Source organism: Echiichthys vipera (assembly GCF_963691815.1).
Source record: "Echiichthys vipera genome assembly, chromosome: 9".
NCBI lineage: Eukaryota > Metazoa > Chordata > Actinopteri > Perciformes > Trachinidae > Echiichthys > Echiichthys vipera.
The window spans coordinates 21,169,955-21,197,172 of NC_139834.1; the positions used below are offsets into that span (position 1 = coordinate 21,169,955).

At 40.4% G+C, this 27,218-nt stretch overlaps 1 protein-coding gene across 6 annotated transcripts in view; it reads left to right on the plus strand.

Annotated features, from left to right (window-relative positions):
* Nucleotides 1-1,362: 1,362 nt before the first annotated feature.
* The window catches only part of kazna (kazrin, periplakin interacting protein a), a 129,841-nt gene continuing 103,985 nt past the window's right edge, over nucleotides 1,363-27,218 (plus strand). For all 6 annotated transcript variants that reach the window (XM_083920587.1, XM_083920589.1, XM_083920583.1 and 3 more), the window contains exon 1: nucleotides 1,363-1,959. In XM_083920587.1, coding sequence (XP_083776713.1) covers nucleotides 1,788-1,959 — 172 coding nt within the window. In that variant the 5' untranslated portion in view covers nucleotides 1,363-1,787. The remainder of the gene's footprint in view (nucleotides 1,960-27,218) is intronic.

Genomic DNA, 27,218 nt, shown 5'->3' on the forward strand with positions numbered 1-27,218 from the left:
AATATTTCATACTCACGTACAAAAGTACTAACTCACAAGTCACAGGAAAAAATGTCAGTGTAATCCTCTAAGCCCTGTACATATCTGATGCCTACTGACAAACATGTTCATTTTTCTCTTAGCTCTGCAGTCTCAGTATTGAGCTACTTTGGATTCCGCATGAGCCTTTTTTTTTATCCTATAAGCTTCTAGTATCCACCTGTCTCTTATTTGATTTCCAGGTTATATTTGACAGTTGAAATTTCATTGTCTTGCAATGCTTCCACTACAAAAAAACCTACAGTTTTCACACCCTGGCTGCAGATGCTTTCAACAATAGCTCCCTGTGGTGCTGCAAAGGGGAGAAATGCAAAGCATAACTTCAAAAGGGTTAGATATAGGATATACTGAAAGATTAATTTGTGTTACATTGTTGATCACACTCTTTGAGGTGTGGCAGTCCTAAGTTTGGAAAAAGGGTTTGATTCACCAGCCTGACTGGAACAATCCGGTTAGGAAAAATGGATGAGCAACCTTCTCCCCTTTCCAAGATTGAACAGGGAAAAAACCACATGCTTAGACATAAATCTATATTAAAATGAACAATCTTAATATGGCATCTTTGGATGGTTTTGATCATTATTCTCTAGGCTGCAACTAACAACAATGTTCGTTGTCAATTCATCTTTTGATTTTTTTCCCCCATTTTTTTCCTATAATTTTAGAAAATTTAGCAAACAGCACACAATGAAGAAATTGCTTGATTTAATTATCCATCCCAAACCCAAAGACATTTAATTTCCAATTATATAAAACCCATGAAAGCAGCACTTTCTCACATTTGAGAGGCTGGAGCAAGCAGATGTTTTTTTGCTTAGCGATTTTCTGTAGATCGACTAATCTTACATTTAAACATAATTGTGTTTATAATGGACCTAAAAAAGCAGAGCTTTAAAAATGCATTGGTTTGCAGAAGGAATACCTCACTGTGATACTTTAATGAAAGCTTTGTTTGCACAACTTATTGTTTTCTCCTCACAACTGCTTCTTTGTCAAACTAATGATTCCCTTCCCTTTGTGCATGAGTCCATGGAGGGAGGTGCATGCAGTATACACTGACATAAAAAGAGTAAAAGCTGCAGTGTTTCACTGAAGTCAGTTTTCAAAGGCTTACTGAAATGTCTTGTGTGTCAGTTCAGTCAAACACACAAACTCTTACAGCATTATCTCCTGAAGACAGCTGTGCTGAGGACTTCTCACGTCCATGTGCTTATATGGTCTAGCTCACTATTCTCCCCCCCTTGACTTTCTCTGCAAATGGTACAGTCCATTTAAAAAGGTGCTTGTCATCTCTCAATGCTCTGTGTCCTTTCAACAGTCAGCTGCAGGGAGCGCATTTCACAGGGGCAGTGCTGGCTCTCAAGCAAGCACATACACACACATACACACACACACACATACACACACACACACACACACACACACTCTCCTGCTGTTACCGAACTCTTAGACACACTCACACAAGCATGCTCACACGCTGACACACTCACACATACAACACCTCCAAATCGTACAGTCCTCCCAGCAGATACACATTTCTCCTGAGCTGGATGCCTCTTTTTAAGGAAATGGACAAACTGCTTTGAGGATTTAACTTGGCTTTCTTATAAAGAAGGAGCAAGAACAGACAGAAAAGAAGAAAGAGGAAGGATTTATTTGGGGACACCTTCCTTCACAGGAGATGTACAACTTGTCAGTATGACACCTTTTCTGGATTCCCCTCTCCCCCTCAGGCAAAAATCCTGAAAATGATGGATGACAACAAGCAATTGGCCCAACGCATTGATGGGGCCATTCAGTCCGCCAGCCAGGAGGTGACCAACCTGCGGTCAGAGCTGAGCGCCACCAGCCGCAGACTGGCCGAGCTGGGGGCATCCGAGTCAGCCAGCATGCTTGAGACCCTGCAGCACAACCACAACGGTAGGACAGCCACTCAGAGAGTTGATTGAGTCTGTGTGTTGAGAAGCTGCAAACATGTGGAGAACGATGAGTACACGCCGATGCAGCTGTATATAATTTTGACATGTGTGCAGGTGTGGTTTTTGGATGAAATGGATGATGTCCAAGAGTGAGTTAAAAAAGCTTTCGCCCATTCATCTATCCATGGGAAGTGCATATTTGGAATTCAGCGAGTGAGTGGATAAGTTTAACAAAAGAGGTGAGGGGTTTCTGCTGGCTTGTGTCCACTCTCAGTTCCCCCACAAATCCCCTCTCATGTTGAATAATTAACCTTCTGAACCTTTAAGAGGGGGGTAGTGCTGCACTTGAGTAAGGACGCAGTGGGTAAAGTTACAACCTCTTTTCACTCTTGGGCACTCTGTTTGCTAGTTCATTTGGTTCTCCCTTAACTGGGCAACGGATCTATGTCTCTTGAGGAGGAAGGGAAAAGGGGGCTGGTTTTAGGGTTGCTGTGGGTTACTGTTACCGAGAGCTGTTTGAATGGCTGCCCAGTCCGTAGAATGCTGTCCTCTGTGTGTGTGTTTGTGTGTGTGTGTGTGCTGCAGCTGCTCTGTTAACCATTTCCCAACTTTTTTATTATTTATTTTTTACACCAAGTTTGACTTATAGATAGTCAACAGATAGTGTTTTTGCATTTGTGTACATGCATAAGCACAGATGACAGCATTAGCATGCGTGGGTATGTGTGCCAATGCTGTCATGTCCTTTCAACTTCTGGTGCACATACACTCTTGCGGTTTCCATAGCAGTCAGCTGGTACAGTGAGTTGTCTGATAGGATAGGCTGCGTTCCATCTGTGAAACCACATATCTCTCAGATACTTCCGGGATCAAGCTCAGTAGAGGGTCGGCTGTATTTCCTCTCCCACATTCACAGGGAGAGATTTGTTGTCCGACCCTTTACAATGACAGAGTCATTTAGTCCTCAGTTGACCTCTGGAGTGTTGTTTTAATGTTTTAAAAAGGGGTATATGTGAACGCAGGCTGCCCTACACAGCTGGTCAGGAACAGTTTGGTCATATGTCAGCATTGTATTTAGTGGACTGCCCCTGTCGCTTTGTTTTTCAGTTATTTTTATTCTGTGTGTGTGTGTGTGTGTGTGTGTGTGTGTGTGTGTGTGTGTGTGTGTGTGTGTGTGTGTGTGTGTGTGTGTGTGTGTGTGTGTGTGTGTGTGTGTGTGTGTGTGTGTGTGTGTGTGTGTGTGTGTGTGTGTGTGTGTGTGTGTGTGTGTGTGTGTGTGTGTGTGTGTGTGTGTGTGTGTGTGTGTGTGTGTGTGTGTGTGTGTGTGTGCGCGCCTTGCGGTATCCCCTTTAACCCCTAGGCTCACTCACACTCCTGCTGTTTCCATAGCAGTGCCAGTGTGAGTGACGACAAGCATTCCTGTGGGAGGGTTTCAGCACTGATGTCATTGTCCCTTGTAGCTGCTTCTCTGCTCAGCTGAAATGAAGCCTGAGGTGTGTTGTTCAGCGTTGGAATCACATTCATCTCTAGAGAAGATTCACGAAACTCATATAAATACCATAGTAAAGGAATAATTCACCCACAAAATGACCATTTGTATATCAATAACACGAGTGTTGCCATGAATTCATAAAGTAAACTTTATGCGTGTCTCCATGGTAAACCGGGAATCAACAATTAGATAAAAGTCTTGATGCATTGATGAATAAGGGTTCCACACAGGAATGGGAAAATAATCGTTTTATATTGTGGATTGTGATAAGAAAACACTCAATAAGTTAATTGTGGTTAGTTTCCATTACCGGGATAATCGTGACTATCATGCATATCCTCACGAGTGATATTACCGGGGACAGAAGTTTCTCTAATCCTAACATTCATTTGGCCACAGCTCATAAGGAACAGTTGAAATCAAGCAGAATTTATTTAATGTTACAGAAAATATATTTATATATTTATATTTTAATTGACAGGGAGGCGCATATAAGTAAACATTTCTGTAAACATACCATATTTAGCAAGAAAGCTAGTTTCCATTTGCAGTCCCTGGCCAGACGTAATAGTATCCTCCGTAAAAAGCAAATAACAAGAAGGGTTTTTAAAAACAACACATTAACTGAGATAAGAACAACTCTTTCTGATAAAACATTATTCATAGCCACACATCCTGTAGAATTATTCAGTAGTTCAAGGCATAAAACACATAAAGTATACATAAAGTACACATAAAGGTAAATAGCAACAGCCCATACAGCGAGACATGCATCAGCACATTAAGATGTGTTAGACATACAGGCAGTAGCCCACCAGAGCAGACAGTACATGCACAGAACAGGACAACATACAGCAACATTGCATAAAAACAAAAAAACAAACAAACATCCATCCTCATTTGATGTACAGTAGCCTATTGAAAGAAGTAAAAAGTGAAAGTGTTTGTTGCATGTACAGTTTATATACTGTGCTTGTATTTCAACAACAGCAACAAATGTAAGCTTGATCGTTTAATCGTTAGTTAGTCGTTTCCACTTTTGACATTTTTTGTCAGTCTTATGATTTATGACTATCTTATTTAACATTGTGTGTTACAAAGGATGTTCACTAAAAGATATGTGTCCTGTCTGTAATGCAATCAAGTATTTGAATAGTTTTAAGCCAAGACTTCACCACAGCGACCTCCTGGTTGATCCAATACGCAAGTGCCAAAAACTGCAGTTCTCTCAGTGGCCAGTTTGCACAATAGAGCAATTTCTTATTGATGTTAAATAGGCAGTTTTCACAGCATAAACAAACCTATTTAAGGCAGGGTTCAAAAAAACATTCTAGTGTGTATGTTAAGGCTACGTCCATTTTTTATACAGTCATGCATATTTGGATGATTATCGGGATAATATTGTGAATTGCAATTATTTTGGCCAGGATAATCCTGACATGAAACTTCATAATGTCCCACTTTCATAATGTTTCACGTTAAACAATATTAAAACTACATCAAAGCATCTTTTTCCAAGTCTTGTATGCTCAGTACTTCCCGAACACAAGCTAAAAGCTTACTGTTTACTGTGTATGCATCTCCGCCACTAAAACACACTACGGTTCGGCAGCAACACATGGGTTTCGAAAGTACTGCGCAAAAGAATGAATAAACCAGTTGTGTGAGAGTATGTAAACTTATATTTGATATATGGCTCTAGCTCAGAGGTATGGTCCTCATTTTGGAGGATCTGGGATTTGATCCCGGGCTCCTCTGATCTGCATGTTGAAGTGTTCATTGGCAAGACACTGATCCCCAAACTGCTCCTTGTGCTGCGCCCGGTTGTACGAATGTGGTTTGAATTATTTGATGCCATCAGTGTAAATTTGTGAATGGGGCAATGTGACAAGAACTTTCAAAAGTGCCTTGAGTAGCCAGAACACTAGAAAGGCGCTATATAAGTACAAGTCCATTTACCATTTGGTTTTACTAGTGCCTATTTCTTTAATTCATTTTCTCCCTTTACGGAGTCTCCATTTACAACGGAGTCATGAAACATAAACATTTTCTTCATGAAATCAAGGCAACGCCCAGCGGATAACTGATGATGGTGAAGTCATCCTTTAACATCACAGAGACTACAGAAAAACACTTTAACTGGTCCCTTCTTGAAAAGTTTCTGAAATTATGCACATTAGAAAACTGACACCTATCTGTAGATCTCTCTTGAGATGAATTTTGTCAGACATAATTGTCTGCATAATTGAGTGCCCCTTTTTTCAACATCAAAAAAGACACACGTTCTTGTGAAACTGGAGGTCATAGTTGTCCATTCCTGCCTTTTGTTTGGCCTGTATATCATCCCACTATCATTGTATGCCTATCAATAAGTGTTTTGTTTTTTTTGCTTCACACCCACCACACACTTTCTTTTTCTTTCTTTAAAAGGCCACGGTGTATAATAGAAATGGCGGGGGACAGTGGGATTAGGTCATTTATCACCAGTGGGTGTGTTGGGAAGGTGTGTACTAAGGGTTGCTGGTTCATTGCACAGCCAGCAGAGTGGGAGTCCTGAGGGAAGCTGTGCTCGGGTGCTGCCTCGCACTTCACCACTCGCAGCAGCACTAAACTTTCTAGTAGGCCATCTTACCTTAATTGCATTTCTACTGCCTGTGGGTTTGCATTTGAATGTTAGATTCATCATAGCAAGTGCAAACGGCATAAATGATTGTACTTCCTGTATTATCTTTGGTGGTCTATGGAGAGGTACATGCTCAAAGTTAAAACATAAGCTGTTTTCTCATATGAACTCCAAACATTAAGGAGAATCAGGTGCAAATGTCCTGAGTTCACCTTTCATTTACACATGTAGCACATGTTCTCACTTTTTATACTTTTTACAGAATTTTCCGTGTTTTTTCTTTAACCACACGTTGTAGATATGCATCCTCTGCAGTCATGTAGCCAGCTCCTAAACAACCTCTTACCGTTTCTGGACTTTGTGTGACGATTTTGCCACCAGTCCTTACCAACAAATGTCCCCTTATCTTATCTCTCCAGTTAGACCTTTTTGTATTTTTGGATGTTTGTATTCTTACAGTTTTACACAAGTCACGTGAAAAGTCATCAACATGTCCATGAACTCGCCGTAAATACTCTGCTCAATGAATGGCTGTATTCACTAGGGATGGACACGAGTAGTTAATTCCAAGATCGAGGGATCGCATCAATTCGTCAAGGGCCAATCGAGTACTCATTTTTCCAAATCTATTTTTAGAAGGCAATGCATCTTCCTGCAGGAAAAATTATGCACAGCAATTCAGCCTACCTAACACCTATTGCTTATTCTCAAATTAAAACAGTCACAGTTACCCTTTAAGGAATAATTTATTCACAACCACAACTTCAAAACATTGTTTTCTTCCAAAAATGTTATTAAGTTGGTAGGTTTCAGCAGGTGCTGCTTTGCCAGAACGCTCAGTTTTTTGTATGGCTACCTGTTGGACTTTAACCACTCCAGTGGGTTTTGAGGATGAATGCATGGCTCACTGAAACAAGCTTCTAGCTCATTGACATCCAAATGTCACTTCTCTCCATATCATCTGGGCCTTGTCATGTAGGTCACACAACTTCTCTCAGATGATGAGGAAAAGCACTAGTAACAAAAATCGAAGGTGTTTGTGTCTCGTGTCAAACGCAAAGGCAAGAGGTGCTGCACGTGCATACACACACAAAAGCACTTGAATGCTGTTGTTTACTCGAGTTAATTTGTAACGAGGACTACTCAAGGCATCAATCACTCACGCCCATCCCTACTATTCAAACATTGGCTGAATCTGAGATTAAACAGACTTTGTACTTGGGAGCTGGCATTTTAAACTCTGTTTGATGTCCAAGCCAACTGATTTAGACATTTGCATTCTCACACACAGCTCCGCCGGGTAAATGATAAATAATTTCAGGTTTGCAGCGCATGTGTGAAAGTATATACACACACAATATCCAGCTTCCACATCTCTCTCTCTCTCTCTCTCTCTCTCTCTCTCTCTCTCTCTCTCTCTCTCTCTCTCTCTCTCTCTCTCTCTCTCTCTCTCTCTCTCTCTCTCTCTAGCTCCCTTAAACATTTCACTCCTTGTATATCTTCTGAGCTCACTAGTATCCTCATGTGGTAGTTCATGAGCGTCCCCCTGTACTTAAATGGACTACATTTAGCTTTGTGTCGCTATGGGGCTGCCGATATAGAGAAATGCTGAGCAGCCATAAATCTGGATAAAAACTTCTGCCTGTGGCCCCAATTCCCATTTTCTCTTTGTGTATGGGAGAGAATATCACGTCCAGCTCCTCTCTGGAAATTGAAAGTGTCCATTATAGAGCTCATTATATACTGTATACATTCATGTCATTTTTAGCTACTTGAGGTATTTTGAGGTGTCCTTCAGTTTACTTTTATAAAGTTGTCAGTAAGGGGTGGAGTGGACAAAAAGCTCTGTATTCATATCGCACCAGATTTAGAATGAAATGCTTCTTTCAGCGTATTTTATAGAGGTGCATACAGGTGGAAAAACTCTTCTATCTGCAGTTTGCAGTTTGTCTGTGACTCGCATAATCAAACCGCAGTTACGTATGCTAGATTCACTGTGGTTGCCTTGATTAAATCTGGCACAACCAACATGGAAAAAAAAAATCTGTGCTGTTCTGCCCGTCGAACTGGTTGGTTTTATCTTTGTATTCTACCAAATCTCCTAGTGTTTGCTGTGCAAGTCAACGGGAGTATAAGTGATGGTGACATCCCCAGGATGCAGGTAATAGAGCTTGGACTGTGACTTTAATGAACCACATGCTGCTGTAGAGCAGAATTCTGACTGGTTTTGGTTAAGAAAGAAGACATTTTAAAACAAATGTTATTCACAACTACTGTTATAATAAATTGTACATATTTTAATTATTTTACACTGAATGTTACCAAGAGGTGTCAGTCTTGGACATATCTTAAACACAGTCATCAGCAGTTTTACAAGCTCCACTTAGAAGCTTTTTGCTTGATCTCACAGTGTTTATCAGCAGATGAAATTTACTCTGTTGTCATGGAGACAGCTCAGTTGTCATGACGTGATCCGCAGTTCAATCACTGCTTTTAAGCCTTGCTCAATATACATTCAAATGGGAGAGGATAGAAGAATGTATGAACATATGTCCCTGGCTGGATTCAAACCAGAAACAAAATGGTTAAATGTTTTCTTCTTTCTTTCTTTCTTTTTTCATAATAATAGTTCATTTTATTTATTTTGACTCTCATTGCTTAGTTTAGAATAGAATAGAATAGATACACTTACTTTTTTGATCCATAGCTGGGAAATTGCACTACATCTAATGCTTTAGACAGCCTTAAGAAGTTGTAAAACCTTATGATCAATACTCTTTTATTTTATTTTGGCAGAGAAAAGTGGAAGCAGGCGGTGTAAATTGACTTACTTGATATACTTTACTATTGTTTAGCAGCCTTGTTTACTTAGCACTGACACTCCTCCATGCTAAGCTGAATGACACTGACTTCTTAAGGCCTTACTTTGGGTCTGAGTGTGAAATGTGCAAGTTTTTGGATTTTCTTACCACCTCTCTTGAGGGAAGATAATGTTTATTTTCAGCATTCAAAGGTTATGAGAGAAGGTCAGGTCTATTGCATTTAATGACTCATCCATTCTTGTAGCTGAGAGTGAGAATATTTGAGCTAAGCCTGGTTGGTCATGCATTCACAAGATTATTGACTACATTGCTGCCTCAACACAAAGGGCATGCATTAATATCTGAAGCTCATTTTATAAGTTTAACATGATGTCTGGGCAACCATTTGACTTGAACACAGATTTTATCCTTGTGATAATTAAAAATACAAAAACATATTCATCTTCAAGGAGGGGTTATCGAGAAGATCAAGAATTGAAAGCCTATTGTATAATTTAGCATGGAGGATTTGCTGTCTCTATACATCATTAATGAGCAGACAAGTTGTGCATGTTAAAATGCTACTGAGACTACAGTCTGGTGATGTTCTGCTATTCTGTTCACGCAACACCTCCTTGTCCATTGACATTAGATATTAAAAAGGATTAAAAATATCGAGAACTATTTGCCTAAAGAGTAGCTTCATTAGAGTTGAAGAGAAGAGCAAACTAGACTGGACAAGACTGCTCATGCCTTTAATACTATTGGGCTTGAATTGAAATGGAAAAGGTGCCAGTTCTCTAGAGCAGCATATGCACATCATGAATTATTTGGCGTTATTATTTGGTTAAACCTCTATTTCACAAGCACCTTAAAGTAGGACATCTCATGCCTCCCTCAGACTGGCCTCACCTGCAGTCTCCAGGTCGGTGCGCTATTCGTGAGGGCCGGCCATTCATCAATACAGGTTTTTGAAAGTTAGAGGCTTAGCTTTTCTCCACCCGCTGTGTGGTGTCTGACATCAGGAGAGGGGCAGCACAATTTCTGCCTCCTCACTGTATTTGTGAGTACCAGACTGCTCAAAAAACTGCTACAGAAATGTCCAAAGTCCCTCTGATTTACTTGCTGTGAAACAAAAATGCTGTATAAACTGACATTGACTTCCCTGGTATGACTCCTTAAGTAACCGGGCATTTCAGTAAAATAACTTTGCTCTGTGGTTACAATTTTTATGCGTGTGTTCAGATCCTCAATGCTCAATGGGGCTGCTGTCTTTCTGCGTACAGCATTAACATTCAATTGTCAGAGAGATACAGCTTGCCCCTTAAATGCTTCAATAACATTGAGACGTTTGTATTCCTGCAGTGCATACACCAACACGCGATGAGCATTCCCACTATACAATTCCCGCTATAACAATCACATTTATGTACTAACTGCTCCTGTACACATACAGCGACCAATTTTGTTCCACACGTTGTTTCCTTAACACATAGAGGATTTCATCCCAGCACTACTTAGCAATTTGCGTAACTGTTTTTACATTTAATTTACAAGTCAATATGAAATATATTAAACTGCAGATTGTCTCTCCTCAATGACATAATATGGCAGTATTTGCATAATCTGGATAGACCCTTTTATATCTCAGCTATTTGAAAATGTCAGCAGGCTTTCACAAAATGTTATCCCCTCTTCAGACGGGTTAACGTATGCAAAAAGGGGACTTTGGTATGAAATTTTCCCAAGTTGCTTCAAATGTCACTGCTTTTTTGTTAAGACGGCAATTTCAGTGCTTGGTTCAATACATTATACTGCACTTATTTTCATGAATGCACCTTGATAGCCCTGGAAATGTATTTATAACTTTTGAATTAAATATTTAGAGCTGCAAAGAATAATCGATTAAATGATTAGTTGTCTACTTTTAAATTAATCGCCAACTATTTGGATAATCAATAAATCGGAGTGTTTCGGTCACATTTTATTGATTTCCAGCTTCTAAACGTTTTTTAAAAAGGTTTAAAAAAAATAAATTTCAAGCCTTTATTATATAGGACATACAGGAAATAGGGTGAGAGAGGGGGGAGGGGGGCATGCAGCAATGGGCCCCAGGTCGGTGTGGAACCCGCGGCCGCTGCCTCGATGACCCTTAGCCTCTTTACATGGGGCAACTGTACTAACCACTGTGCCACCGGCCGCTTCCCTTCACTTTATACTTTATTAGTGATATACAACTACTTCAAATACTTGATACAAAAAAACACAGGGCAACATTTTTGGAGACCAAGTTGTGCATTTTCTTGTATATGCTTTATTTAGATAAATTTGCTCACATCTCTGAACACATTTCCAGACGCCAAAGCACTGAAGATTTCATCACTTGAAGAATTTCCACCACTGACTTCTTTTATTGTTAAGTTGTGGTGCTGTAAAATCCCAGTAGAGTCATGCAGGAGTATGTTCTCACATAGATTACAGGTTTTCCATGCTTTACATTTTCTGCTGTCTTTTGTCTGCTCAGGTGATGTCTGGAAGAACCTGACATTTCGCAACATGCTATTACCTCAATACCCTTTCAAACTCCCTTTCATTGATTCGATGAAGAGGGATGGGTATACAGCTGCTGTCACTCACAGAAGCATTTGGTTTAGAATGCCAGCTGGGTGAGTGAAAAACAAAGAAGCAAAAAAAGACAGGGAAGATATAACAGGGTAATGCAGTCATAAAAATCTGCAATGAATTACATCAAGCTGTGACAATGGCACCAAATCTCGTTAGTGTTTTCTTTAGATGGAGATGGTTTTTGAGTCCCTCTCTGTCTATGGCAGTGAGAAACTTAATGACTTGTGTGAGGCAAAATGATAGTCCTCCTCAGGTTTCATGATAATGGCACGTTTTATGGACATTTACTTGACAAAGTGATCCAACAGATGGTTACTCATCAAAGCAGTCCTCAAAAGTGCAACAAAAATTGGGAACGTCACAGTTGCCTTTGGCAAACTTCATTTAGCCCCTCTGTTGGCGTCGACTGCAGTGACTTTCGTAATGAATTCCTAAGTTTAGAAGGAATCATCACGCACTGTAGGTTGTATTTCAAATGGAACGACCCATGTCAGTATAATTAATAAGGCTGAAGCCTGAACATGTGGTTGGAGGTAGTAATTAGTTGCCTATATGGCATACTAATGATGAGTGATGTTAGTCTGTAACCATATGCTTAAAGGTCATTCATTTACCCATTCATGTCATCAAGTAAGTGAGAGAGCCTTGTCAGTTAGATTAATTGCAATGTAGTTTAAAGTTAAAATACATCATGCACTGCCTCTTATGTGTGTGTTCACCATATTTTTAGTGTGTATTCACAGCGTTGCCACACACACACACACACACACACACACACACGCCTCTCTGTGGCCTTGTTAGAAGTTATTGTGCAGAGGAGGAAAGTGTTTCCCAGACAGTCATCATCTATCAAAAGGCCTTGACACACTAGCAGTAGCTTTGTTTGACATTACAACTCTGATAACAATTAACTTGCATTGCCACTACCACACACCCACACACACACACACACACACACACACACACACACACACACACACACACACACACATACACACACACACAACCACACACACACACACACACACACACACACACACACACACACACACACACACACACACACACACACACACACACACACACACACACACACACACACACATACACATATACACACACACATACACACACACTCTATATTATTTATTCTCTACTTGAATAGACATTTTAATGCCCTTCGTAGAATTTGGGTAGGTCAGGTCTGTAGTGCATTATTTGATGTTTTGGTCACAGTATGCATTAATGAGTTTGAGTGGCTCTCGGACATGTAAATTAATGTTGCCCTCTGTCCTTCAGCTTGCCTTTCCTGAAAACCGATGCTAACAACACTATCACGCACAGCGGCAGATGGCGTGAGCGAGTGTGGTCGGTAATCAGTGACAGTGCACATATTTAGATGCCATGAAGTGCAAAGGCTGAGCTGTTTCATGCAAAACTGTGAAAGTAGAGGGTTAGAAAGAGGGGTAAAGTGTTTTTGTACTGCAAAAATGTCCCTTTTCCATCAGATAGACATTTCAGAGATGATCTGGAATATTCTGTAGCTCCATGAAGGTGACAGTCCAGTATAATGGATGGATCATGTGGATAGACTACTCTGAGCAATGATTAAAACTCTCATTAATTTGATGGAAAGCTTCATTAGCGGGTGATGGTAGGTGGTGGGCACCATTGTTTTTATACTGCATCCACAAAGATCCCCCATTAGTCTCTAGATGGCCTTCATTTTATGTTTGCCACAGGGCCCAGCTCAAATATATTGGAACAAACTTGCTCCTCCAGATAATGTGGACGAGAATCATTCAAAACCTTATTATTGCCAGTGATCCGGTGATCATACAGGAAAATTAAGGAGAAATTAGAGCAGCTGGATCTATGCGCAGCTATCCAGCAATTACATTGGATGGGCAATCTGTACAGTGGTAGCTGATGGGTCTGCTCTGTTGCCCCAGAGAATGGCTCCTAATAGGCTGAGATAGGACATGAGGAAAGTGTATGCTCGTCAGGCACAGAGCCCCCCAGTGGTTTTTGAATGATGTGATGTGACAGGGACAGAGGAGGAGGGGGTCCTCTGTGGGGCTCCGTAAGATTTTGTCAGCAATTATTCACAGTGAGGTGCAGTCAGACGATCGGCTGTGGCAGCAGCAATGATGAAGTGACATTTCCTCTGTTCATCTCACATTTCTGGAAGTGGTAGATTGAAATGATGTGAGCTTTGCTTATGTCTGTCCTCTGTTCCATTTCTGTGAAGCTGATGCTGTAGTGTACATGTGTCTTTTCATTACAAAGAGCTGCAGCGTTGTCTGGATCTGGTGTAACTCTTGACGTCGTCCTTTCACTCTTTTTTTTCCATGCAGTCCTCACTAAAATATGTGTAGTATTGGGATTTAAAAAAGGACCTGATTTTATTGTTCTTAATAATTATTTTATTACTATTGTACATCCAAAGAGTCATTACTGAGCATAAAATGTTGATATACAGTATGGTAAATTGAAATAATTAAAACTGCTTTATTAATGACATTTTAATTCGGAGCTGTGTTCATCTTCCTTGACTTCAATTGGGTGTTAACTTTGGATTCTGGGGAGGGGGAGTGCATGGTGTTTGCAACTCAAGATGATAAGGGTATTTTGGGTGTAGGTATAGCCAAATTGAATTACTGCATAGCTCTGCAGTGGCATTACCTTGCCTTGGAGCATTTTCAGATATATGCGCTGGTCCTGGGTCAGATTTATCCTTGTACACATCCCACTCCATTCTGTTAAGCCTCAACCTGTGTGTCAAACAGTTTTCGCCAGCTCAGAAAGACCAGTCAAGGGAACTGTAATGGTGTTTTAAAGTTTTTGAAAGACATTGCCTTGAAATTGCTACAACGTTCTTGGAAAAAAACACAGGATGTTATGTTCTTGGGTTAAACCGATGACGTCCACTGTTTAAAAACAAGGATCAATGGGAGTGTAGAGCAGACACTAACGTAGCTATTTAAGTATTAAACACTCCTCTTCACCTCCCATAATTTGTACTTGACATGCTGCTTGAAATGATGCCTTTAAATCTTGTTAATGGTGTTGAGTCTAGATAAGTTCGCTATTGAGGTATACAAACACAAATTTCCTTCCTTTGTTGATGCCTTTTCTGTAATGTAATTTAAGCACTGGTCATGTTGGCTTTAGGATAGCTTTGTCTTTAAGTCCTGTCACTATTAAGTAAGAGATTACAAGAGAGCTTTGGCGATTGCAGTTTTCTGGCAGTACTTTCTTGTCTATACTTGAGGCCAAATTTAAGTATTAATTATATTACGAATTGTATTGTTGGCGTAACACTGTCCCCCGCTGTGATCACATCGGACACCTGATCTGGTTTCACAAATATTGACTCTAGATCTAAATTCATCTGAATAACACAGCTCTTAGTCCACAGTTAGCCTTGGGGAAGGGTGGCTGACTTTTTAGGCTCATATAGTCTTATATTTTCAAGACTAATCTAGCAGCAACATTGTTGTAAGACTGGTCTATCAATAAAGACCAGTCTAAAACACCTTTGTGAAACCGGCCACTGTGCTTTCACCAAGTGTGCAGCTGCGCTAGTGACTGAGAGGCAGAGGTCAAAGGGTGCAGACACATTGCATCATCATTGTTATTGCCCTGCAACACAGGGTGTGATAAATTGCAAGCTACCAAAGTTGCATTAGCTAGCTAAATTGAAGTAACAGGAGATAATTGTTGGAAATAAAGGCTGAAGGAAAGTTAGTGATTGCTTTTGTTACACTAGATGAAAAGGTAGTGGAAACATGACGTGGCGTGACTAAGAAAAGAGTGCCTTCACTGTTTCATTATCTTGTCTAACAGCTGCCTAGCTTATTGCCCTTTCAAAATTGCCACATAATCAATCAAAACTAAGTACAAGACATTTTCTACTTTTACCAGGAGTGCACCCCTAATGCTACGTGTCCTTGGTTTGGAAGAGACAAACTATTGACTGGAATATATTGACAAAGGCACAGATAAAACTGCTTGCTTTTAATCTTTTCCTTTTTTATCTTACCTCATATTTTCTCTTCTAATAATCACATCATCAATCAGCATACACAGACACAATAGTGTTTGTCCAAGTCAGTTAGTCAGGCCTGGCTGTTGTGAATATGATTTATCGTTTAGCCGACAATTGTCCATCTATCAGCATGCAGGCTGTCCAGCCAGCTGGTGCCTGCGGGGTTGGAAAGGCAGATTGGGCAAGCCTGGATGTCACAGTGGGTGCAGGTGGGACCCACCATCAGGTAGCGTAATGCCCACTGGCACAGACGGGGCCGTCTCAGAGCTGCGTGATGGGGACAGGACGTGTGGTGGAGGAGAGAGGGAGGCATCTTGAGCCATGTGAATGCCAACCCTGACAAATTGGATAAAGCCTCCAGTGGATAGGAAGGGCAGTGCCAGTATGGGGTTGACATATGAAGAGGACTGGCACAGTCGTTGGATTGGGCAGAGAGTGGGAAGGGTGAGGGTGGCGGAGAGCAGATGTGTGTGTCATCACAACCCTGGCATCATAACCCTAACCCTTAAGGAGAGGAAACATTACTTACGTCAATGAACGTAAACAGACAGATACACACGTATGCAGAGCAATTAGCGATGTCTCTGTATGTGTATGAGAGAGAGAGGACCTGCCCTTCTATAACAAGGCACAACATTTTTTGCCTACGGTTGCTTTTTCACACGTACACAATGTCTGAATGGGGATAGTCTTCACCATCTACCTCATTAGTTTTTTCATGTCATAAACCAACATTTATTTTGCCTTCCTGCTGCTATTGCCTAATAGGAAAAATTACTTGCAAGTCGTCTTTTATCAGCTTATGCATTTGTGCATTTTGCAGTTTCAGGTTAGCTGCAGTGTTTGTTCCATCAGACTAACAGACCACACAGTGCACAGTGTTGCCTGGAGGTAGTGCAAGTGTTATCAGAATAAATTGCTATAGAAACATGCTTGTCAAAGCAAATCTGGAAATGCTGAATAGCCTACATTTGATGCAGATCAATAGCAATAATTTTGCTGTGAATTAGTATTGGGATTGTGCATAGGTATGTTTAAAACTGTCATGTTACGGAAATTGTATTTACTTCAAACTCCAAGATAAATTAGACACTCCTAATATATTCTGTTGTAAACTCTCCTTTGGGTTTTATTGTGTGTACTGTAGAGGTTGCTATAAGATACAATGATAATGATGAGATGAATTTTTACTTTGCTGTTCAAAACCCTATGACGCTAAGGCTCAGTTATAGAAAAACAAAGTACCACTAAAAACAGGTGGCTAACAGTCAATTAATTTACAGGTGTGCATTGAGTATATATTACATCATTACATCAGACCTCCATTAGCAAGGTGAAGCAAAATAGCTTTGTTACACTAAACTAAAGCATTTAGATATTTCTCACAGCTGGTTTCACCTCAGTGGGGATTTAACTCAAATGTTTAACCTTATGAGGTCTGTCCTGTGGGTTTCTCATATATGAGGATTTGTTCATTCACACTGATTTACTAGCTTGACAAAAAGTAAACAAAGTCTGGATCTCAATGGCCTTGTTGGCAGACGGAGAACTGTATTTGCCTAAACCCACTTAAGGATCTGTCCTGTCATCGTCTTTCATCTTATTGATCGGTATAATACTGCAATGACAGACTCTGTAGCTTACTGTAGTACAGCTTTTATTATGTAATAAATTCATTAAACACTAAGTAAGAAGAGATCAGATGAAATGTAGAAAGCAATCTGCAATTCCTCTGCATTGTTAGTTGAATTTAACTGATGCACCGAAGCACTGCAATGTGAATGGCCCCAAGACTCAACAAGCCAGGGTGTTTGTTTAGGGTCGATGCATCAGTGAGCCCACATGACCCTTAACTGTGGACCACATGACCTCTAAACTGAGGATGTGATGTCCCCCTCATTAGAAAGTGTTCAATGGTAAAGGTCCATTGAATCTTTATCAGCAGGAAGATAGGCCAATGCCTGATCAATAGGTGGGGGAGAGGGAAGTAAAGAGTCACTACTACCAAATCAGTCACCCACAGAAAGTCCAGGGCCAGGCTGAATACAAAAGATGGAAATGTGTTCATTTTTTAAAATGTATATCAATAATATAATATATTTTAGATGTTTGTCATTTTGACTTTATTACTTGGGCTATTTTCTTGTCTTCTAGATTTTCCTTCTATGCACTTTTTTACAAACTTGTAAATGTGCACTATAGATTTTAGCAGTATAATTGGACTGTAATGCTGGAAAAACTATGGGTGTATGGCAGGGTTTATTATAAACACCAGTTAAATAATGATCACTTTACATATTGCTGAGATTTCTGGCATTCCGAATTGAACATTCTGGCCAACACATTTGTAAACTAACCCCCACATTGTTACATTTCTTTAAATGCATGGTGCAGTCTGACTTTTTCTTCTTAGGTCAAATTAGCTTATGGTAAAAAATTGTATTATTCACAGTGATAATTTTTCTCTTTACAAAATATTTGTGTAACATCTCTGTGTTGTACAGATATGTTCTTTCCTTTACCCGACCTGTTAATGTTACATCTTTTGGTTGCAGACAGACATCTAAAAAACGGTGAATTACTTCCTCAGACATCAAGCCATCAAAATGCCTCTTAACATGAGAAAAACTCTAAAATATTGTTGCAAGTCCGATTTGTATTTTAGAAGCTGGTTCTTATCTGAGACATAACAAAGAGACAGGTACTGCCAGCTTCTCTGTCAGTCTAGAAGTAGTCATGGCACTCATCTCTCTCGAGTGAAGAGGCTTTGTCTCGTATCTCCCATCCAAACAAGGAGAGTTCAGCCAGAGTTCAAAAGGAAGTAGGGAGGGAGAACGAGATTCTCGCTTCCCCCTGTGTCAGTTACTCCCAACCTTTAGGGCCTTACTGCTCTTGCAAGAGAAGTATTTGGTTGGACAGCTGGTAGGTTGCAGGAATGGACACATGCTCCTTACTAGCAGCCTCATTTAAAACAGGTAAGCTGTAAAGGAAGGCTTGTCATCTTTCAAGGAATATCAAAAGGAATCTTTGACTCAACCATCTCTAGGGGAACACTTTAACTTATCAACAATGCAGATTGTGAATAAATCCACCTGATCCACCAGGCCAATGAAAAATCCATGTGATTATGATTTTAAAACTATTTCAAACAAAAAGTAATGCATAAAAGGAAGGGCTGAAGAAAACACCATTTATTACCTTGTAGAGTACCAGATGATCGATATAGGGAATAAAAGGACGACAGCATGATGAGTTATGGTCAGTATCTCATTAGGATTTTTTAAAAACTGGCGATTGATGCCCTTTGGCGAGGCTTGTTGTTGCTTTCGCGCACACACACACACACACACACACACACACACACACACACACACACACACACACACACACACACACATACACATACACATACACACACACACACACACACAAGGCCTTGTCTTAAAAAATGTAGCCTAATTTCCCTTGTTTTTATCACCGTCTTGTGGGTCAGTGAGTGTAGCATTTGCTTGGGTTTTTGGGGGGGAACAAGCAGTGAAGGATTTGAGTGGAGCAGGGTGAAACCTGAGTTGAGTATGGAACGATATTGGGCAGAGCGGCCTAGAGAGGCTTTGAGGCAACAGTTCCGTGTGGAGCATACATTCTCCCGGCTCCACTTACTGTACATGGACACAAGGGCAATAGAGGCTGAATCACCATGATGCCATGCTAACAAGAACAATCACTTCTAGGTAGACAACTGGCGGTTGAAAATATTGCAGATATGTGAAATCAGCAATCTTGTGGATTTCTGCTGTCATTTTCAGCTGTAACTAACACTTAAAGATATACAGTCAAACAAATTGGTCTGACCTATCTGAGGTTTCAGCTGGGCTCATCTTATGTACTGTCGTATACCCAGTTGTTCCTTGCCCCTGTTTGCTCAGTGCCGTTAAATTGTATATATGACACACTAGGGTTTTCTACCCAGAAGTAATTGTAAACAAACGTTGTGATTGGGTCGATAGCATTTGCTACAACCCTGTGAGATGGGCTAGATGCTATTGTACAAACAAGAGAAATATGCACTGTCCGTGCGTCTAGGGTGATCTTTGAAGAATGGATGTATAGTTCCCAGTGAATATCAAGTAGTATTTTTGCCTTAAATACCCATCCCTTAATACTACACACTACACTCATGCTTTCACCGTCATCATCTACAAGGCCAGTTCCTTAGTTGATGCCACTGTAATGTAATGGATATAGAAAAAAACAACAACTTTATTCTATGATAACATACTGGGCTGTTGCGCTAATACTGTACCAACTCTATCGCTATTGTAAGTACTCTGTTGCATACGTGTACAATGGATTAATAATGGATAGCTGGGTCGGTTATCCGTGATGGTGGACCCAGCTATCCGACCCAATCTGCTCGATCTATTCAGTTCAAATAACAGTTCAGTGAATTTATCTATATGTATTTGTTATACATTTTGTTTTACACTGTTAAGAAAGCAATGTTAACATCAAGTCTGATATCGTCTCACACATAAAATAAAATAATAATCCCAGTCACTTCCACACAGCAAGGCATACAACTTACTACTTAAGCACTGGTATCCGATTGATACTCATTATCAGCTGATACCCAAAGCCCAGGTATCGGTATTGGGACTGAAAAAGCCGATCTCATCTTGTTTTAGCCAAACACGCTAAGGGAAAAGCCCCAGTGAACATCATTTCAATTGCCACTTCCGCTGTACTAACTCAAGTGGTTGGGATGGAGATATCTTAGAAATATTTCTCTTTTCCAATTGAAGCTGAAAGGAGTTGATTTGTTCATAGCTGTCAGACCGTTGGTGATTAGAACAGTCAGTTCATGAGTTGCTATCTACCATGAAGTCCTAATGGCACGAGGGATGTTCTTTTCTTAAAACTACCATTTAATTCATGATCACAGTGAAACCAGTACTGTTCTAATAAAGTTCATAGAACATCATGTTGAGGGCATGTGCCTATATCTTTGTTTGGATCCCTCTCATCACGTCTTGTTATTGTAAGAATATCCCCGAGATTGATGTCTTCATGTAGCTGGATCCAAAGAAATAAGCTGCTTATATTAAAATTTAAATCCTTTAGATCACCAAACAACATCTTGGCTTACATTTGACAATCCATAATCAGACAATTCAGTGACACAAACTTTGTATATGGATCTTTCAAAATCCACTGATGGATTGCCAAAACCCTCTTGCTTAAGATATCCTATAATTCTTCAGCTTGTACAGCAATCAATGTTTTCCCCTTTGCATATCTTACTTGAGTGGATGGATGGCTAGGCGGATGAAACGGCTTGTAAGGAGGAATAAAGTCTATTGCCTCACAGAAGATCGATCTTTGTCAGGAGTGACGTGCAAGCCTGTGCAGTGTCTGTCTCCCTCCTCAAAATTGATCTACTTCAGGCTTAGCGCTCATATATTGCTCTGCTGCTCAGGGTTTCAGAGAACTGTTCTCATGCTTATGCCCCACACCATGATGCCAAAGGGTATCATTGATGCATTGATTGCCTGCCTCTTAGATTTCTTGCTCTTCAGTACATCTGCTGCACACAGTGTCATTGTCAATATTATTATTTATTGTTGACAAAGACCAGATTCAGATCAAAGTACATTTTGTAGGTGAAGATTATTATGAAGAACCATTTTTAAAAGTAGGTATTACTGGAGAATTCAGAGTTTAGGTTACCTTCTCTTTTGGGCAATAGGAAATTTCCTAGTTTCCTAATTATGAACATAAAGCTAAACCACTATGTTCTCTCATTCTTTAACTTAATACAAGGCCTGTTGAGAGTAAAGGGCACATCCTGTGACTCTTATTAACTAAAATCTTTATTGGTCTGGTTTTTTCACCAGCATATTTTTCTGCTCACACAAAAGTGAAGTGTTACAGTAGTAAACAGCTTTTCAATTTGGCAGCTCCACATTGATTGTTTTGATATATTTTGTCGGAGTGTTGGAGTAAATTCAGTTGTTCATCACTTAGGGCTAGGTATCGAAGAAAATGGTTTGTAAAAAAAATGTTTATATGTCTGCCAATGTCAATGATATATTAAATGCCGTAAATCTCATCTCATCTCTGGTCCACTTTAAATGTCAATGTTTTTGAGTCTTGGATCTCTGCTGGCCAATTGATTGATATGGAGCTATTCAGTCGAAGTACGGTAAATATGGTGTAGTTATAAGAAATGGCCCTATAGCTATAAAAGAGAAAATTGAATGGTGGTCATGCAGTGGAAACAGCATAGCCAAGATGTCCAAGTTTCCTCTCTTGAAGCTTTGACAAGACATAAACCTTTCGGGTTGTTCTTCAGTGTTTATTGCTCCTGCTGCTCCTCTCATGTCATGTTATTACACTGGAGGATGGTTTTACGACTACATGTATAGTTAAGTGCTGCTAGAGATCTTTTTTTTTTTTTTTGACCTTACTTTACTGGATGCCATTGTTTTGGGGCAGCAGTTGCACTGTAGGGATTTGGCTTTAGGACAAATAAAGTACATTACTAACAATTTATGTTGAATTACTCCTCTGGAATATATATATATATATATATATATATATATATGTGTATATCCTACTGGCACGACCTTGTAGACTCTAAACTCTTGGCACAAAGCTTAACACTCTTTCTAGGCTGGTGAGGGCTTTGCCTTGCTGCCCCAGATCAGAGCGTTGCTTGAGGATTAAAGTCACTTTCTAAGCGTTTGCCTCCAATCCAGCAACACAGTTATCACAGCCACATGATCACACTATCAAAGCTCATGCCCACGCCCCAGCTCAAGCCTGCGCCAGCCCTTTTAAGATGTTAACAGCTCCACAAAATGAAGAGCCTGTGATCATGCAAAAAAAGCCCAACTGTGGCTCTTGCTGTAGGTGTGCCTGATGGCTCCACCTATTCGGTAGCTCAGTGACAGAGTTTGTGTCGTAGATGTCAGATAAGAGCGAGCGGCAGCACACTTGCTGAAGGCACTGATAGAATAATTGTGAGATTTCTCTGCTCATTAGGATTCTGCAGTGGCCGGTGAGCGAGTCTGAGATGAGAAAAACTGATGAGAGGAGAGGCAGTGGAGGACCAAAAATAGATCAAAACCAAACTGGAGTCCAGAGTACTGGTGGGCATGAGGAAGGAAGGAATGTTGGCCCTGTAAGGCTGGACACGCTAAATGGAGCTGTCTGACTAGATTGCAGATAGAGAGGCGCCCAGGAGAATGATAGCAAAGCAAACAAGCTAGCTTGCTAATGATGCGAAGCATTTAGGAATACTGATAACAGTAAGAAGGGGGTCTTGGTTGTGATTGGGAAGGATGAAGATTATAGAAACCCTCAAGCTCTTCTCGGCTCTCACTTTTCTTTCACTCATCTCTTTCCTTCCTGTTATCTCCCTTTAGTTTTGCTGTTCTGACCGTGATTAGTAGAGAGATAAGAGGCTCATGATTCTTCTATTTTCTGCGCCATTAGTCTGACTTACTTCATGAGGTTAGTCTGTCAGTAGCCAAGTAGCTCTCTGTCCTCTTGCCTTTATCATCTTTCTTCTCGTTCTCGAGGCCTCTCACCCCTCACTGATGGACCACACATCAGAACAGTGCAGCGTTCTTTGCAGAGTTTGAGTGCATTTCAGTTTCTGTTTTATTGTGATGTGGTTGATTCTAGATAGTCTGAAATATATGAGCCGTAGGAGCAGGGTCATTAGCAGATGTTGTGAGCCGGATTCTTTGAGCACTCAAACTCAAAAGCATGTATCATTTTTCATGATTTATTTTAAACATTCTAGTCCGAGCTTTGCATCCAGTATCGAAATACGTTAACAATCATAGATCCTTGAAAATGTGACCCTTAGATCACTGTCCTATTCCATTCCAGTGCTGTCATCCCCTTTTCTCTAATCGGACCGTAAGCTCTGCGCTGGTCGTTCTAGAGCTCTAGATGGAGGACATTTGAGAAACATCCCCTTAAGTCATTCCTCTTATACATCCTCTTGTCGCTGAACCTTTCTTTCTCCCTGTTTTGATCCTTCTACGTTCTCATTTCTAACTTCTCATTTACAGTCCTTTCCGCCTGTCCATTAGTGACTTGCCGTTTTATTTAGACTATTTTTTATTTGATCTTTTAGCTCCCCTCTCTCTCTTGTTTTCTCTCTGTGTTTGTCTCTCTCTCTTTTTCTCTCTCGTATTTTGTGCGAATCCAGAGTGGAATGGAAGCAAATAGAGCGAGGCAGCGAGGTAGAACCCACTACCTCATCTGGTAACGAGCCTGGAAAGTTCCCAGTCAAAAGTACACCGTCTCCATGGAGACTGAGGTAAAAACCGTGGCACTGCCTGCGCCTAGTGTCTTTGAAGGCCCTAGCTAGAGCAAATAATGCCAAGGTCACTGTTCCTAGGGGTCTGTTTCAGCATCTGCACTCTTTGAGGACATGGTTGTGGGTCGTGGGAGCTTGTTCTTGCTTTCTTCATCTTTTTCCTCCTGGACCTTCATTAGACCACCCTCCCCGTGACTTACCACCCAAATCACTTTGTATTTTCTGAAGTGCACACCTCTAACTTGCCATCCATGTGTTTTATGTTTTTCCTAGTTTCAGAGTGAACTTTCTAAACCCCTTTTATATCCAAGCCACAGATGAATAGCACGCCAGTAATATCTCCATGCAGCCTCAGAACAGAATAATTAATCTGAACTTGTTTGTGTGTTTCTTTATTGGATGTAGCTTTAAGGTCCCTATTTAGTCATATTTCTTTTAGCACTGCGTTGTTATTGTTTTTTATGATACTGACTGCCCTCTTTGTCCTTAGCCTCTCTCTTCTCCCTTCTCTGTCACCCACCCCTACCCTCTCCCTCGGGCCACCTTCATTTATTGTTCAATTTAATTATTAATATACTTAATTCTAGACGAGGGAACAAAGCTCCTTTGTCGTTCATTTATGCATTTGCGCTCTGAGTCATTTCTTGCCACCACACTTGCTGCTGCCACAGATACACAAGTCATTACAAGTTGGCTAATTACACTCTGAGACACCTGCCCACACACAAAGCACGGGCGAGTGTTTTTAATCACATTTTCTTTATCAAAGCTCTCTCTCTTGCACTGTGTGCTCAGTGTAAACTTTAGGTCATATCTCAAACAGGTGTGTGCAAAGCTGTGTGTTGGAAACAATACTGGGGCCATTGTAGCTCAGTTGCAATCGTCTTATTTCCACTACAGTGTAGACTAGACAGTAATAAAGAACTCATCATCATTTGTCACTTGTGAATAAATAAAACACTGTAACGTAACCACATACAGGAGTTTTGTAAGCCCAACATCGACCATGACCTCATCTCTACGACTTCTGTGTGTAAGTAATATTGCTTTCTTGACTGAAAGAAAAGTAGAATAAGTAGAATATCAACTTCATTTCTACTGTAGGGTAAATTATTTCTAAGAAATATGTTCAGGATATTCATAGTCACTGATATGAAGGTTATATTTATCCCAGGTGTCTGATAAGCTTCTCAGCCAAATGTAGCCCAGTTTTAATACACAATTAGGGTTGGGCAGTATGTTAAAACTGTTCAGCTTTAGCCTAGGAACCGGGCTTGTGTGCGGCAACGGCGACCCCCCCATCCCACCCTGTCAACTGGGAGATGTATTCTGGTGAGTCCGCTATGTGAATTAACGGACAACAACAAACTGTCTAGGAAAGATATATTCTTAAACTTATTTCCCCTATTACAGAAAAATGCAACCATACACATTAATTGAGGTGTCTCTCTTGGACCAAACTTATACTAGCTTAATTGCCTTGCTCATCATAAAAGATGCTTCATTCAAACTAGACAGAAACCAAATTAAACTTCTTTCCACTGTTCCAACAATTACCAACTGACTAATAATAATTATGACTGAGGCACCGAATTCTGACTAGACTAGACCAGTGTGATGAGACTGAACACCATCTACATTCACATATTGTCCACAAGCTGTGTAACTATAGCATTTAGCAGCATATGTGATCCTTCCCTACTGTCCAGGTACTTGACATTTTGCCCCATGATGCGCCATTTCGGTTTCAATTGTGCAGCTCACAGGCCACAGTGTCCGACGCTGTCCCAGATGCTACAGGGCATATATCTAGCCGTTAATTGGGGCTGAGGGCGAATCCAATACAGATGGTATTTGCACTGTGTGATGAAGAGGATTTTCTGGGTTTACTGAATTCTACGGTGCAGCTAACGGGGGAGAGAAATGAGAAGACAGGAAATTGGAAAAGAGAAATGGGGGAGATGGCGGGCTGAGAGAGGGGCTGAGAAAGAAAGTGACAAACATCCAGGAAGGAGATTGAAGGCAGGGATGCACAGAGAGGAAAAAGTGAGGGGAAATACGGAAAAATGGATGACCTAAAACATACACAGACACAGGAAGAGAATGAAGAGAAATCCCTCTTTGCTAAGGCTTTATTTGGCCATATGTTATAGTCTGTCCCTCCTACATGATCATTCTTTGTTCACCTTTTGATTATTGCTTGAATATCTGGTAATCTTGGAATTTTGCCTAGTTATATGCTGGGTATGGTCAGAATAAAGGGTTAACCCGCTCCAAATCTTACCCCTTTTAAATCCTAGCTCATCCTATAATTAACACTGATAGAATCTCCTGGAAACTCATTCAACTTCTTAATGTGCAAAGTTAACTTGATGAACGGCAAGCAATAATGCATCTGTACCCTCCATCAGTCACCATTAAAATTGAGAGCTGGCCATTGCATCTCAATATAGTATTATTAGCAGTGAGTTTTCTCAAGAAGATGGAGCACTCTGCATACTCATCCAGACAAGAAGCCTGAGTATCATTCTAAAAATGAACAGAAACTCCTCTGTAAATATTCTGAATGATTGTCAACTTTGATCAAAGTGAGTGTTTACTTGTATTGATGAGTGGATTGTAAGTTTTAAAAAACGGCAGCAGTGGATATTGGAACTCTAGTGAACTGATTTAGAGTCAAATCTTGGGGCGTTCACATTTATTCCTCTCATATTTTACAAACACCCAGAAATCCACCAGAATGCCTCAGTGGCACACAATTTTGCTCCCAGCATTTATAATTTCCACATGCACAATAAGGCTCTCAGGATGCAAGATACAAAGTGCACCTCTCAGATCAATCACTTTCACTCCAGTTGCACAGTTTTTTTCAAACATCCCAAAAGATTTTATGAAAGGATGTTTCCAATGAACCAAACAACAATGTCTTCTGTGACTCACACATGCAGCCCACACAACATCCCAAAAGTGCCTCTCAGTTTGTCGCACAGGCTGATATTCTTTCTATTCTCTCTTTCACCATAGATGGCTAAGATGATGAATGCCTTTCTATTTGACAGCCTTTTTTCTTTTCACTGTCTCTCCAGACTTCACACTTATGTGGGAATTCCATTGTTATACTCAAAATACCAACAAAATGATGGGATACTGTACAGTATGTGGTACAATTTCAAGGAGATCGACTGTGAATGCTCTGTCTGCAGGGAAAAACTATTAAATGCGGCAATGGTCCAGAGTGAGCTCGAGAGACATGTTGAGACAAAACACCAGTGTGTGGTGGTGGGGTGCTGTGAGGGGAAAAAGGATCACTATAAAGGAGTGCCGCATTTGAAA